At 51.0% G+C, this 15,913-nt stretch overlaps 1 protein-coding gene across 1 annotated transcript; it reads left to right on the top strand.

Moving 5' to 3' along the window:
* Positions 1–1,458: 1,458 nt before the first annotated feature.
* LOC110575025 (cytochrome P450 4B1) lies at positions 1,459–13,683 on the top strand. The gene is given in 8 exon segments (XM_044914024.1): positions 1,459–1,638; positions 9,880–10,021; positions 10,208–10,252; positions 10,801–10,928; positions 11,711–11,835; positions 12,131–12,282; positions 12,436–12,542; positions 13,489–13,683. Coding segments are annotated over 8 exon segments (1,074 nt in total).
* Positions 13,684–15,913: the final 2,230 nt, after the last annotated feature.

Genomic DNA, 15,913 nt, shown 5'->3' on the forward strand with positions numbered 1-15,913 from the left:
AAAAGTGAAAATGAACTTTTGGGACTTCATCAAGATAAAAAGCTTCTGCACAGCAAAGGAAACAGTCAACAAAACAAAGAGGCAACCCACAGAATGGGAGAAGATATTTGCAAATGACACTACAGACAAAGGACTGATATCCAAGATCTATAAAGAACTTCTCAAACTCAGCACCCAAAAAACAAATAATCAAGTCAAAAAATGGGCAGAAGACATGAACAGACACTTCTCCAAAGAAGACATACAAATTGCTAACAGACACATGAAAAATGTTCATCATCATTAGCCATCAGGGAAATTCAAGTCAAAACCACATTGAGATACCACCTTACACCAGTTAGAATGGCAAAAATTGACAAAGCAAGAAACGACAAATGTTGGAGAGGTTGTGGAGAAGGGGAACCCTCTTACACTGTTGGAGGGAATGCAAGTTGGTACAGCCACTTTGGAAAACAGTATGGAGGTTCCCTAAAAAATTAAAAATAGAGCTACCCTATGACTCAGCAACTGCACTACTGGGTATTTACCCCAAAGACACAGATGTAGTGAAAAGAAGGGCCACATGCACCCCAATGTTCATAGCAGCAATGTCCGCAATAGCCAAACTGTGCAAAGAGCCGAGATGCCCTTCAACAGATGAATGGATAAAGAAGATGTGGTCCATATATACAATGAAATATTACTCAGCCATCAGAAAGCCATCAGAATACCCAACTTTTACATCAACATGGATGGGACTGGAGGAGATTATGCTAAGTGAAAGAAGTCAAGCAGAGAAAGTCAATTATTATATGCTTTCACTTATTTGTGAAACATAAGGAATAGCATGGAGAACATTAGGAGAAGGAAGGGAAAAATGGAGGGGTGGAAATCGGAGGGGGAGACGAACCATGGGAGACTATGGACTCCAGGAAACAAACTGAAGGTTTTAGAGGGGAGGGGAGTGGGGGGATGGGTTAGCCCGGTGATGGGTATTAAGGAGGGCACATACTGCATGGAGCACTGGGTGTTATATGAAAACACTGAATCATGGAACACTACATCAAAAACTAATGATGTACTGTATGGTGACTAACATAATAAAATTAAATTAAAAAAAATTTTTTTAATTAAAAAAAAAAAGGCGGGCATTATTATGCTGATGATTACACCCAGAATTGCCTTTTGTTTTCTCCTCCAAGGAACCAAGGAGGCAGACCCATTGCCAGGTTTCTTTGAAGCCCACCACTTGGTTTCTGTTCAGCTGAGTTTTGGGAGGAGTCAGCCAGGCTGTCTCTCTGTTGCTTGTGACTTTTGGGGCTGCTGTCTCTGTCCTTTGGAGCTCAGCCCAGCCTGGGTTGTTGCTAGCTGCAGTGTGTGGCTGGGGGTGGGGGCTGGCGGGGTGCCAGGGTCCACAGTATAAAGGAGCCAGAGGGTGGCAGGAGGCACGCCAGAGCCTTTGTGGCTGCAACTCCAGCCATGGTTTCTGTCTTGCTCTCCTTGAGTCTTTCCCATCTGGGCCTGTGGGCTGCTGGATTGATCTCGATCTTAGGCTTCTTCAAGCTCATCCGTCTGCTGTTGAGGAGGCAGATGCTGGCCAGGGCTATGGACAGTTTCCCAGGTCCCCCCACCCACTGGCTCTTTGGGCATGCTCAGGAGGTATGTAGGGAAGAAGGGTTGGAGAAAGAAAACAGCTTCCTTTCCTTCGGAGAATCCAGCCTAATCCCCCCGGGGCCAGGGAGGGGGTCCTTATGCTTGGACAGGGGCCTGATGTCCTGAGGGCCACAGTTTCCATCCAGCTTTCCCACTGGATCTCCCCCTTGACTCCTGCCTTCTGAGCTAGCCCTGGGAGTGGGAGCACTTGTAGCCCACTGATACCTTCTCATCCTTCTTAGGCTCAAGATTCAGACAAAGTTCTGCTAAAGGCCCAGTGATAGCATTGGGGAACCCCTCCCTCCCAGACAGTCCAGTAGAACTAAGCTATCTTGTTTAGAGCTTAAGCATCATCCTCTTTGTTCTGTGAGATATAAAGATTTTCATTTTAAGAAAATAAAAGTGAGAGCAGAGATGAGTGCTATTACCTGAGAGCACTCCCTGGATCATCTAAGTGGTTGGTGCCCCCAAAGGTGGGGTTCTCTCTGCCATGTCTGTAGGCTGGCTCAGTGCCATGGCATCTTCCTGGGTCCAGATCCTGGCTTGACCTCCTGTTATCTTGGGGTGCTGGGGACCACCTTAGCACCCATTGTCAGAAACACCTCCAGCTCCCTGCCTTCATGGGATCTAGCCAAGAGCTTTCTGAACGTAAGACAAGGGACACCTGCACTGGAATCAACTGGGAGAAGCAGATTCCTTGGTCCCCAGTCCCTGGGGATTCTAATTAACATATTGGAACTAGTGATCTGAATTTATTTATTTATTTTAATGAAACATTTTTTTCCCTTCCAGGTTTATCCATGTTGTCACATATGGCAGAATTTCCTTCATTAAATTAAAAAAAATTTTTTAGAACTAAGTGTAGGTATTATCTGTCACCATACAAAGTTATTATAATATTATTGAGTATATTCTCTATGCTGTACTTTTCATCCCCATGACTGATTTATTTTGTAACTGGAAGTTTGTACCTCTTAATCCCCCTCACCTATTTTGTCCCTTCCTCTACTCCCCTTCCCCTCTGGAAACTAGTAGTTTGTTCTCTATGTTTATGAGTCAGTTTCTCTCTCTCTCTCTTTTTTTTTTTTAGATTTCATATGGTGAAGTCATAGTGAAATCATATGGTATTTGTTTTTCAGATAGGAATCTGAATTTAAAACCTCTCCAAGTGTTTTGCTGTGCATCTAGGTTTGGGAACCCAGGTATAGAAGCCAGAGACTAAGGCTCTTACTCCCGAATACCCTTTTCCCTTTCACTGTCTAGGGGATTGCCTCTCCTCCATGACTGATGCTGGGAATGAGCTTGACCTCCAGGAGAGAACTGCCCAGGCTTAATCTTGCCCCTACAAATAACTACCCTCTCAGGATGGCTTAGTAACCTACACGTATCCTGGAGAAACCCAGGAAAGGAAAAGATGGGTTAGGGAGCTGAATCAGACCCAGACCCTGCTCTCAAGGAGCCTACTGTCTATAGGGGAAAACAGACACCAGGGCCTTTCCTGCTTCAGGTTGGGTGGGATGCTTGCATCCAGGATCTTGCATCAGCCCCATGCTCTGTATCTCAGTGTTTGTCCCATTGGGTTGTCATCTTCTGTTTACTTGTTCATCTTGCTCACTAGACCATGACCTCTGGAGGATGGAGGCCTACTCTGAATCATCCCTGTACCCTCAGGGTCCAGCACAAAGCCTGGCACAGAGTGGGCATCACTGAAGCAAACAGTGAAAGTTGGGGAGTAGAGAGGGATCTTGATAAAGGAGGCAGTGAAGGAGAAGACAAGTGGAAAGACCGGGCAGGGGTCAGGAGAGGCCTTGCTAAATACAGAATAGGGTCACGGGAAAGTTGAGATCTGACCCTAATGAGAGTGTGAGAGGCATTTAGGGAGACCTTCAATCCCTTGCCTCTCATATCCCTCCACTACTACTTGCCTCCACCAAAGCTAGGCTTGTCCTCAGCCCATGGGCTGCTCTAGGACAGGGACTTTGCTCCCCTACCCCATGTCAGAGCTGGCTGCCCTCCTTCCCACAGATACCCTTCCCCCCTACCTTGAGAGTGTATAGAGGGCTTGGAACACAGCTTAACTCTGGCTTCTTGGCTCTAACACAAGAATCTGGAGAGCCTTGGCACCGAGAAGAGCAGGCAAGGGCTGGAGGGGAGGTTGTTCTTGGGCCTACAAAAGTTTCCTGGGGAACCACAAGGGGCCTGACACCTCTGCATTCCTCCAGGCTTTGTCACCTCTGCTCTGTCAGATCCACACCTAAGCCTGAGAAATGGGGAGGGGAGGGGTAGGGCTTGTTTTTCCAAACAAAGATGAGGTTCAGAAAAGGCAAGGTATCTATCTGCTTATGTCCACATAGTAGCTCAGGAACTGAGTCAAGGCTGGGCACAAGACTCGTGCCTTTTCATGCAGCACATGATCTGTCTGTACAAAGTGACTGCAAGTTTGATTCCTAGCCTAGTGATGGTGGGAATAGGAAAAGAAGGGTGGTGGGGGGGGCGGGGCAGAGCTGTCCATCAGGATTAACTTCTCCCTTCTTGTCTCTGGTTGCAGTCTAGGGGCCCTGTAAGCATCTATCTATCATCCTCCTCAATTCTCAGAATGTGTCCCCTTGAGGTAGAGTCATGTCTTATTCTTCCAGGGTCCCCCTTCTTCTACTCTGGGGCCCAGAGAGGACTTTGCACATAGTAGGTGCCCAGCCATGTCGTTGGCCTGAGGTTGGGAGGGGCCTGAGAATCTGGACTGTTGTCAGGGGAGGAGTGGAGAATGCCAGCTCCAAGCCCAGGAAAGGTGATCTTCTGAGACTGAATAGGCCTCTTGCCTGGCCCTGCTCATCGCTGGGACAGTTCCCTTGACCTTGTGCTGGGGAGTGAGGAGCCCTGGCTTGCGGTCTGGGGCTCTGGCTCATTTCTATTCAGTAGACTTTGATGGAACTATGCTTCTGCTCTGTGCTTCCCTTTCCTCATCAACAGTATGGAGATAAGCATCTTTACCTTGTTGGGTTAGAAGAGGATCGAAAAAGATAAAGTATAGATAGGTACTTTGCAAACTGCCAGGCAGATGTCAGGTGTTAAATCCCTGTGGAGGGATTCTTCCTGCAAAACACTCTGAGGCATTTGCTTCCTTCATCCTCTTCTTCCCACCAAAACTAACCCAGTCTCTGGGAGCCAGGTTACGTTTGTCTTTTCTCAAGCAACTTGCTGATCGACAACCCTGAGTCTGGCCCTCTTCTGAGGGCAGAGGATAAAGCAATAAGACTAGAGCCAGCCCTAGAGTGAGCCGGTCTGTAAGAGAGATGGGTAACACAGCACGGTGTTCCAGACCCATGGGCCCAGGCAAGGGATGCTGAAGTGAGCCCGAAAGATCTGGCTGCAGCAGTCCATGGAAGTAAGGAAGGAAGAGTGGAGGACACTACCCGTGCAGAGGCACAGAGGCTGGGAAGAGTGTCAAGTGTGCAGGAATTTAATTTGTTCAACAAATATTTGTTTCTCAAGGTCTAGTACATGACTGTGCTCATAGCTCTATACTCCTGGAGTGGTAAGAGGGAGAACAGACTGGAGAGGACAAAGCTAGAAGAAGGTGGGGCAGATCACATAGGACCTTGTAGGCCATGTCAAAAGTCTTTATTCTGAGTGCAGTGGGGAAACATCGAAGGGATTCAAGCCGGGAGTGACAAGCTCAGATTTGTGGGGTAGAAAGCTCACATTGGCTTTGGGATGGTGGCTAGGTTGGCAGGGGCCAAATAGGAGGTAGACAGAGCAGGACAGGGCTGAGGAAGCCATCCAAGCAGATGTTAGTGGAGTGAACAGTGAGGCGGGGAGGAGTAGGAGGTAGGGCAGGCTGTCCTGGCATTGTTGGCATGGGAGAGGCAGGCAGATGTAAGGGTGTCAGTGAGGTGCCCTGCATGCACTAGGAAAGGGGGCCACAGGAGAGCCCTGGGAGCTTTGTTAAACTGCGGTATCAACACAGCTGGATCGGAGAAAAATTTGGAAAATTCACCAAAAGAGAGAAAAGGACTCGTCGAGCCACAAGACTGGATGGTAACCAGGAGGAATGAATTTCTAGGTCTACGTGTAAAAATGTGGGGATCTGAGACCCAAGAAGAAAAGGCTCAGGGCTGGCAGCACTTGTGTGTCTGGGCACAGGACCCTTGGGTTCTGGATTTGGAGAGTTTCCCAGGAACAGCTCTGCCTGGATTTCTTAGTTCTGGTTTATTGATTCCAGGGTAAAAGTCACTTGGTGGACCTGCAGGCGAGAGAGGCAGCCTCCTCAGGGCATCCCCTTTGGTTCTGCCCTAAATCCTGGGGAAAACTCCATTCCATGTTTCTGGCTGGTATCAGGGTGGATGGCAGTTCCATTCCTACATATGTGAGGAAGGGCAGATTTGGGGGGAAGACACACTGTTCGTGTTTGAAAAGTCTGAGGGGCCAGGAGGGTGTCACGCAGAGATGTCCAGGGGATGGCTGGTCATGTTTCCTGAGCTCAGGAGAAAGATAAACTGGAACGTGCTGTCAATTTTGGAGAGTCTCAGGTAGGTGGCAAAGGAGGCCATGGGGGTAGGTGAGAGCCTCCAGGGAGAAGGCAGAGCATAAGAAGAGGCCCACTGCTGCATCTGGGGGGCCTCAGTCTTTGATTTGCAGATAATGGATGAGGAGCAGCTGCATCAAGAGAGGTGAAGGACAGGCAGGACAGAGCTCAAGGGGAGGGGGCACTTGACTTGTCACAGCAGCTGGAAAGCCTCTGGGCTCACCCCCAGGAGAGTGTTGGTCACATTAGCAAGACCAGTGCTGGAGAGGGGGGCTGAGGGGGGAAGAAGTGAAACAGTGAGACAGTTCTTTTGAGAAGTTATGAAGGGAGGAGGAAAACGGGGTGTTAGCTAGAGGAGGGGGCAGAGCCAAGGGAGGTTTTGTTTCATTTAGTGAGAGAGACTTGAGCGTGTTTTAAACGCAGACGAGAAGGAGCCAGTAGAGAGGATGGGGCCTGTGATGTGGGAGAGAGAGGGAATGACTTATGGGTGAGGTGCCCGAGGGGACGTTTGGAATCCAAAAGGACTAGCTCTGGACAGGCCCTGGGCACCTCCTCTACTGGAACAGGAGGGAAGGTGGGGGGGCTGGGTGCAGGGCAGGTGGTCCTTCAGGTCTGATGGTTCACTTTTAGGGGCCTCTTATCTGATGGCTTCTGTTTCCTCCGTGAAGTAGAGCAAGGGCAATTTGCTGGGAGCAAGGAGCAGAGGGGTAGAGGGGACAGTTGAGGAAAGAGCGGCTTTTGAGAGCAGAGTGGCCAATGTTACGGGGCTTTCTAGAAGGTGTTTCTGCTGATCTCTGCTCAAATGTCCCCAAAGAGAGGCCTTCCCTGACCCTCCCAAATCCCTGTCTATAGTAGCAGGCCTGCCCCTTATCCTGCTTTTTTTCCCCCTAGAGTTATTGCTACCTGAAATTATATTGCTGATGTATTATTTGATTCCTGTTTATTTCCTTTCTCCCACTTGGAACATGAGCTTGGGGAGGGCAGGACTTTGTCTGGTTCACTACTGTTCCCCCAGGAGCTAGCATCAGGTCTGGCACTGAGAGTGGGTACTCCATGCCCACTTACTGACTGCATGAGTGAATCCCTGGGAAATCCAACTCAGGGCAGCAAAACCACTCATGGGGGTGAGGACCAATGTCTGCATCCCTGTGGACTTGGGCACTTCTTGGGCCCATGCCCTTCTGCCTTCTTAGGTGTCTGGATGCTTCCCTGAGCGCCCCACAACCTGGTCATTCCTGGGGCTGGAGCTCATCCTTGGGGCTGAAGACAGGGAGGTGTTCGGGGCATTGCATAGGCTTTGGAACTGAAAGACATGGACTGGTGAGGTTGTGTGACTCAGGGTAAGGCCCACCATCATTTCTTAGCCAATATGGGGTGGCTAGGAGAGTCATGGGGACCCATATCAGTCTTACCCAAAGTCCCTCTGCTCCTTCTCTTGAGCCAGGGGGTCCCTTCTGAGTCACATGTATTCACATGTACACTTGTGGTAGTACACCTGTCTCTGAAAGGGAGGATGGAGAATGAAGTTGCCTATTTGTCACTAGGATTGGGGGGGAATCACCTGTCTACCCCTTGGAGCTCCCAGTGGCTCCCTCCAGGCTCTCAATGGCTCTCTGCTTTACCCAATAGAGTTTGTGTAAAGGGAGCCCATTTTTTAAAACAGATTTTTTATGGTTATTTCAGAGATGCTGCCTCATCTCAATTGTTGTTGGTTCTTCCAGGTAGTTGCTCCTAACGCTTCAGCTTTGAATACACAGCTTTGCGGCCCTTGACACTTGCTGGGGCTTATGCACACCCTGAGTGCTGCTCAGTTTTGTGGGGAGGGGCAGTGCCCACAAGGTGGCGTAAGGGAGGACTGAGACTAGAGCACCCACGGGCACCTACGGATGTCCATCCTAGAGGGGAGCAGATCCGGGGAATCCCAGGACTTCCCCGGTCAGTGGGAGCCCAGGTGGCCCCAGAAAGCAGAGTGGACACTAACGGAGAAGGCCACATGCACTTACCAGGTTTCCAGGGGAATGGAGATGGAGGGTATAACCCAAGCTCAGCTTCCCATGTGACTTGGGACAAGGTTAGGTTAATCCTTTACCCGGAGGTGGAAGTATCTCAGGGAATGTTCAGAGCAAATTCTTTAGTGCAGTTTGGGGGCATTTGGGAGTAGGATATGGCAGGAGATGCAGGGAGGAGGAAGATGTTGGGGAAAGGTAAACTAGAAGGGGAGGGAACTTTGAGTCAAGGGCTTACCTTGTGCAGGATCCAGTGCCAAGCCCTCCCATACAATATATCAGTGAAGGGATTTAAATGGCATGTGACCTCAACTAATAACACATGCCCTGCATGATTTAATTAATGTCAAAATAATCTTATAAGGTAAGTTATCATCCCCATTTTACAGATGAGAAGAGTAAGATTCAGAGAGCCTAAAGATCTTGTCCAAGTTCACACAACTGAAAAATAGAGGAAATCAATATTCAAATGCAGATCTTCCAAGCTCCAAAGATTGCAGGCTGTGAAGTCAACTTTCCTGGGTTCACATCCCAGCTCTCTTATCAGTCATGACTCTACCTCCTCATGAACTCCAGAGCTCAGACCTTATTCTGAGGCTGATGGGAAAGCCACGGACGGGTTTTAAGTGTATCTCTGAAAGACTCCCTCTGAATAGGGGAAAATGGGTAAATAATGGTACATCACTACAGTGGAATACTGTGCAATTAAAGTAATTAAAAATATCGAGGAGCAGTTAAATGCACTAGTTTGAAAAAAAGGACAAGACACATTAAATGGAAAAAACAGGTTTCATAAAAGTATTTATTGTATACTCCATTTACAGAAAACACCGCTGGGTGAGTAGATGTGGTGAGAAAACCCACCAAAGAGCACACACTACCCTCTGGATGATCTCCAGCCTCATCTCAGGCCACCGTCCCACCAGGTGGCAGCTTCTGGATGACACCACTACTTTTTCCTGCCCCAGAGCTTTGGTGCTTGTTGTTTGCTCTACCAGGAATGCTGTCCCTTGCTGTATGCACCACCAGCTGCTTGTCATCTTCCGGGTTTCACCTTGAATGTCTTCTCCAACGGGGGGCCATCCCCGATCTCCCTCTCTAAGCAGATTCTCCCTGCTAGTCTCTCTCATAACACTGTCTGCTTCCTTCTTAGCACTAACTACTGGGTGTATTCACACTCCTTGATTGTTTAGTTGAATATAATTGGTCTGCCCCATGGATTGAAAGGGTAGGACCAGGTCTGTCTCATGACCTGAGCCGTCTAGACAGTACCCTGCACATAATAGGTCCTCAAGAAAAATGTGTCCAATGACATAACAGGGGCAGAATTGAGCAGATTTCTGCATTGCACAGCAAGCTGGTGTTACCACTCTCATGAAAACAGCTTTAATGCCAAAAGAAATCTCTTTCTCAGAGCAGCATAGATAGAGGGCTGATGACAGGAACCAGATGGAAGCAGGTTGGCCAGCTTGTGGTTGTTGAGCTCACCCGGGTACAGCAAGAGGGTGGCTTGGACTTATAGTGGTGTCTCTGGGTCTGGAGAGGGGACTGACCCCAGAGACATGTAGGACTGTGACTGGCTGGGAGAGGGATGTAGGAGGAGGGAAGGATGCTCCCAGGGTCTGTCTGGGCAGCCCCCTGCCTTCCTTGCTCAGGAACCTAGGGCCTGGCTGGTGACAGTGTGTTCCTGAGTATCCTGGTCTTCTGTCACCGTTTCAGATCCAGCAGACAGGGAGCCTGGACAAGGTGGTATCCTGGGCCCACCAGTTCCCTTATGCCCACCCACTCTGGCTTGGACAGTTCCTTGGCTTCCTGAACATCTCTGAGCCCGACTATGCCAAAGCTGTGTACAGCCGAGGGGGTGAGGACTCCCAGGAGAGGGTGGGGCTTCCTGAGAGCAAAGGGCTCAGGGTTCCAAGCGGGAAGGAATCCTGGGGCCTGCACCTTAAGTCTGGGCAGCTGAGGTCCTGTTGATCCTATTGATCAATAAGCCTCCTCTGGGCATCTGCTTGTTTCTGCATGACCCGATCTTCTCTTTCTCTAACAGATCCTAAGGCTGCGGATGTGTATGACTTCTTCCTCCAGTGGATTGGTGAGTGGACACCTGCCTTCCCTGCCCTTGGTGCCAGGTTACCAGGATCCTTCCCTGTCCCTTCCCTCTCTGCCTTGTGCTCCCTCAGTCTGTTATCTCATATGGGACCACCTGGCCCCCAAGTGCCCCCCCTAAGCTTAGCTGCCCTGTGGGGAGACCAGGGGAAGAGGCAAGAGAGCTCCCAGCTGGCTGGGGAAGTGGGGTTCAGGTACCTTCTCCTCCTGGGTATACCTTCTTCCCTGGAAAGGCAGAGCCAGGGCTCTGGAAGATACGTGAGTATGAGGAAGAGCTTTCTGGGATCGGCGGCGCTGGAGTGGGATCCCAGGAGATGGTATTGGTGGTGTGGGCCAGGCAAAAGCCTGAGGCAGGGAGCGGTGGTAGGGCCAAGGCTGGAGTCACCAGAGGCTGCAAGGCTGGGTGGCTGGAAGGCAGAGCTGAGTTGGGATGTGCGACTGGGCAAGGAGGACTGGGGTGGGCGCCCCAGGCTGCCAGGGGTGGGGCAGGACTGTGCGCACTGACCAGCTTTCCCTCTGCCATCTCTTCCCCAGGGAAAGGCCTACTGGTGCTCCAGAGGCCCAAGTGGTATCAGCACCACAAGCTGCTCACACCTGGCTTCCACTACGATGTGCTGAAACCCTATGTGGCTGTGTTCGCCAACTCCACGCACGCTATGCTGGTGAGCTCCCAGTGCCAGGCTCCTGGAGGCTGAGGCTGCTGCGCCAGCCCCTCCCACCTCCAGTTCGCCCTGGGGAAGGGCCATGAGGAGATTTGCTAAGTTTGAGGCCCCGTTCTGCCTGCAGTCGCAGTGCCAAGCCTTGCTGCACCCGACACCACGTGCTGAGGCTCCAAGTGGCCTGGCAGGCCTGCCCTTATGTTTACTGGGAGACCCAGGCCTCCCTCTTCCTAGGTCAAAGGCCCCTGTGAGGCCCCAGTAAGGCTCCTCCGGTAGCAGACTGGAGGGAGGCCTATATTTGAGAATATTAGGAAGGTCGTTCACATCTGAAAAGTGTTTCCTCCTCATTCTCTGCCTACCACAACTGCCTAAAATAATGTCATTAGCAACTCAGCTCTGAAAGGGATGCCAAAGGTCAGGGGTCAGGCTCTGAGTCTCAGGTCTGGATCATCCCCAGAAGTTACCCAGGCTAGTCATTCCCCTTGCAGAAAACTCCTCCCCAGCATCCCTGCAGGCCTGATCATGCACAGGCTGTGCTGGGGAGATCCCCACCTCTCAGCTCTCCTCTTCCCTTGGGTAGGCTGCCTGGCTCGGTGTCTGTGTGTGCTGTGTGGGCCTGCCTCCTGGCCCACCCTAGCCTGAAGCCCTTATCCCCACATTCCAGCGGGATGGAGGCCAGGCTAGGGACTTGGTGCCTGGGGGAAAGGACAGGTTGTTGGTCCTTGAGGGCAGGGGTTCAGTGCCCAGCTGATCCCCTGACGTTACCCTCCATCTCTGGGCTCCAGGACAAGTGGGAGGAAAAGGCTCGTGAGGATAAGAGCTTTGACATCTTCTGTGATGTGGGCCACATGGCACTGGACTCACTCACGAAGTGCACCTTTGGCAAAGGAGACAGCGGTCCGGGCCACAGGTCAGGGGGTGCTCGGGGCTGACCACCATCTCCACCCAGGCCAGCTCAGAGGAGAGTGGGCAGGACTCCAGGGCCCTGGTCTGAGAGGATATGGGGTCCTGCCCTAGGGAGCCCCAGCTTGGGCCGGGGGTGGGGGGAGCTGGGCCTTGCCCATGGTGGGGAGATAAATTCTGCCTTTAGTGGGGAGGCTTAATGTCAGGGAGAGGGAGGGCAGGAAGCACTGTGGTTGTGGAGAGCCCCAGGCTCTGCTGTGGGTCAGGGTCTGAGCCCTCCTCCCTGCTTTTCTGCTGTGTAGGGACAGTAGCTACTACTCGGCCGTCAGCGACCTCACTCTGCTTATGCAGCGGCGCATTGAGTCCTCCCAGTACCAGAACGACTTCATCTACTGGCTCACCCCACGTGGCCGCTGTTTCCTGCGGGCCTGCCAGGCAGCCCACGACCGCACAGGTGGGCCTTTCCCGCAGGGCCCACCCACAGGAAGCCCAGGGTCCAGTCTAGCCCCTTCAGGCCCCTCTGGGACCTCTGCCATTGCAGGATCTCTGTCCCCCTTTGGGTAGAGGATGGGTCCCCAGGCAATGACACTCTGTGCTCCTGGCCCAGACCAGGTCATCAGGGAATGAAAGGCAGCCCTGCAGGATGAGAAAGAGCAGCAGAAGATCCAGAGCTGGAGACACCTGGACTGCCTGGACACTCTTCTGGGGGCTCAGGTGAGTGAGGACACAGTTGGCCACCCCCACCTGAGAACTTGTCCCAGAGGGTTCATCAGACCGTTTTCCTGGGACAGGGCTCACTGGACAGCAGCAGGGGCTGTTAAGCATTTCCCTCCTTTTCCCCCAGCAAGTAGGACCTGCCCCTTGTCTTTGACAAAGCACATCAACAAAGGCTCAGAGATGGCAAGGTGCAGGCTGTGGCTGGCTGTGGGGGCAAGATGTGGGAGGCCGGGTCACGTGCTAGAAGTCCTAAAGACCAATTCTAGACTTCTGTTTTTTTTTTTCTTAGAGAGGGAGAGGAGGGTAGAGGTGGGGGGGAGGGGCAGAGGGAGAGGGAGAGAAAGAATCCTAAGCAGGCTCTACGCCCAGCACAGAGCAGGATGCAGGTTCCATCTCACCACCCTGAGATCATGACCTGAGCCAAAATCAACCGACTGAGCCACCCAGGTGCCCACCAATTCTAGACTTCTAAGACTGAAGAATCTTAGAGTCTTAGATGTCATTCATTCATTCATTCATTCATCATTCATTCATTCCTTTATTCACCCACTCTCCAAACTCACTAACCCCTACCCTGTGTTAGTTCCCATGCAGAAGATGAGAAAGACCTGGCTTTGCCATCCGGATATTTATAATCTAGTGGAGGAGACAGGAGGCAGACTTTGACAAAGACCTCTCCTCTGCCAGGTGGCATTCTGAGCAGAACTGACAGTTAGGGCTGGGTAAGGTCACAGGTCGCTTGGGCACAGGGATCAGGGAAGGGTTCCTGCAATAGGAGGCATACAAGCTGTGCCTGGGAGGACAGATAGGAATCTGGGGAAGGTCTCAAACCCCAGCCTGAAAAGGAGCTTTCCTTCCCTCCCTTGGACATTCATGTTATGAGGTCTTCTTGGTGCCTATCTCAAATGCCTCGGGCTGTCCCATCATGCCTTCCCTAACCCAGGATGAAAATGGGATCAAGTTGTCAGACGCAGATCTCCGGGCTGAGGTGCACACATTCATGTTTGAAGGCCATGACACCACCACCAGTGGCATCTGCTGGTTTCTCTACTGCATGGCCCTGCACCCCGAGCACCAGCATCGTTGTCGGGAGGAGGTCTGCGAGATCCTTGGGGACCGGGATTCCTTCCAGTGGTGAGCGAGGCTGCCGGTAAGCCCAGTCTGTCCTTCTTCCCTGTCCCAGGGATGCACTGCGCCTATGCTCCCCGGTGTCATCTTTGGGTGATGCAGGGCCATCCTGGAAACCAGGTGAGGGTGGTGGCAGTTGTCTTGTTCCCTCCAGTGCTGTGGCTTTTGGAGGGACCTCTGTGGATGCACCCCTGAGCCCATTCTCCCACAGTGGAGCCCTTTTCAGGTGTCAGCCTCCTGTTGACACCTCATAGATAGGAATCCGGGCGACTCCCCCAGATTCCTATCTGTCCTCCGAGGCACAGCTTGAATGCCTCCTACTCCAGGAAACCTTCCCTGATCCCTCTGCCCAAGTGATCTGTGACCTTTTTGTGTGTTGACTTCCTCTGCTGGTAGAACCTGACTGCCCTTCTGGGTTGCTAGATGGAACAGTGGGCAGTGGGAGAGAGAGAGAGGAGGGAATTGGGCAAGAATATAGCTGGGAGGGGCGCCTGGGTGGCTCAGTCGTTAGGTGTCTGCCTTAGGCTCAGGTCATGATCCCAGGGTCCTGGGATTGAGCCCCGCATCGGGCTCCCTGCTCCGCGGGAAGCCTGCTTTTCCCTCTCCTACTTCCCCTGCTTGTGTTCCTGCTCTTGCTATCTCTCTCTCTGTCAAATAAATAAATAACATCTTAAAAAAAAAAATGAATATAGCTGGGATACCTGGGGAGCTGATCCTACCCCTACCCCCTGTCCCACCTGCCTTTGGATGGCCCTGTGCCGCCTCTAGACTCCTCTGGTGAAGAAGAAAAGGCTGTTTTTCAAACTCCATCCCTTAAAATCTTTCAATTGTTCTCTGTTTCTTGGTTCAAACTTGAACTCATTGACATGACACCTACTGATGCTGACCTCTCGGGAGCGTGCTTGATCTCTGGGACTCTCCCGCGGGCCCTTCTTTCCCTACCTCCTCCCCTCAGGCCTTGGCCTCCCGTCCCGCACCTGACCTCTCTCTCTGGCTCCTGTGTTACCCTCCAGCATAGGGTTAGGTATACAACACAGCACAGAAAATGCTCAGTTGATGCGAGAGATTTTGGATTCACCTAAGGGAGACTGACCTTTAATTTCAGGATCTGAGATCTGATGTCTCCACCACCCATCTTTATTGGCCGGATGTTGGAAACCTCGCAGTGTGTCCAGCCAACTGCCAGTGCTTCTGGGGTTGTGTGTGGGGAGAGGAGGAGAAGGAGCTAAGGTGCTGCCTGCCCTTGGGATGTTTTTAGAAAGACAAACTCACTAACCAAAAATCTAGGAAAAAACCACAGAATGGAGTAATACTGAGAAGCCCTGTGTTGAGAGCAGAGGACTCAGAAGGGGTGGAGCTTGAGCTGGCTTTCCAAGGAGGGGTGAAACTCAGATAAGCAAAGGAAGAGAGAAATGAGCATTCCAGATTAGGTGACAACAGGAACACCGCCGGGAGGTGGCGTGTTAAAATATTTATCTATGTTATTTTCACTTCATCTAGAACTTGAAGCAACTTCAAGGACACTTACTCAATACTACAGTAAAACACAAAGGAAAGAATGAGTCCTGGTATATAATACTTTGTTTGTTAATGCTAATTGAAAATCTCTTCTCCCAATTTGTAACCTGCCATTTCATCTCCTCTAAGGTGTCTTTTTTTTTTTTTTGAAGATTTTATTTATTTATTTTTGAGAGAACTGAGCGAGTGAGAGAGAGAAAGAGAGAGCACAAGGCGCAGGAGAGGCAAAGAGAGAGGGGGAAGCAGACTCCCTGCTGAGCAGGGAGCCTGATGTGGGGCTCTATCCTGGGATCACGACGTGAACCGAAGGCAGATGCTTAACCAACTGAGCCACCCAGGCATCCCTCTAAGGTGTCTTTTGATGAATACAAGTTCCCTGTTTTAATAAAGTCAAATATATCTAAAAAAAAAAAAAATTGAAGACTAGGTGGAAAAGCCCTAGGGTTTGGGGCTCTGTAATAAAGTGCTGCTCAATAGTCATGATTGGATCACATTTGGGACTGAGCTTCCTGGTGGCAAAGGGGAAAAAAGAAACATAATTTTTGTTTTTTACCTGAGCTTGTCATTGTTTATGCACTTATTAGTTCATTCAACCAATGTGTATCAGCCCCTGTTTTTTTCTACCTCAGTTCCACAGGGGAGACCAAGTGGAACCTAAAGAATTATTCCTTGTGGTATTCCGTGGGGCCTTAAGAGACACAGGAGTGACTTTGTCTTGATGG

This window comes from Neomonachus schauinslandi, chromosome 4, assembly GCF_002201575.2.
Source record: "Neomonachus schauinslandi chromosome 4, ASM220157v2, whole genome shotgun sequence".
In the NCBI taxonomy this organism is placed as follows: domain Eukaryota; kingdom Metazoa; phylum Chordata; class Mammalia; order Carnivora; family Phocidae; genus Neomonachus; species Neomonachus schauinslandi.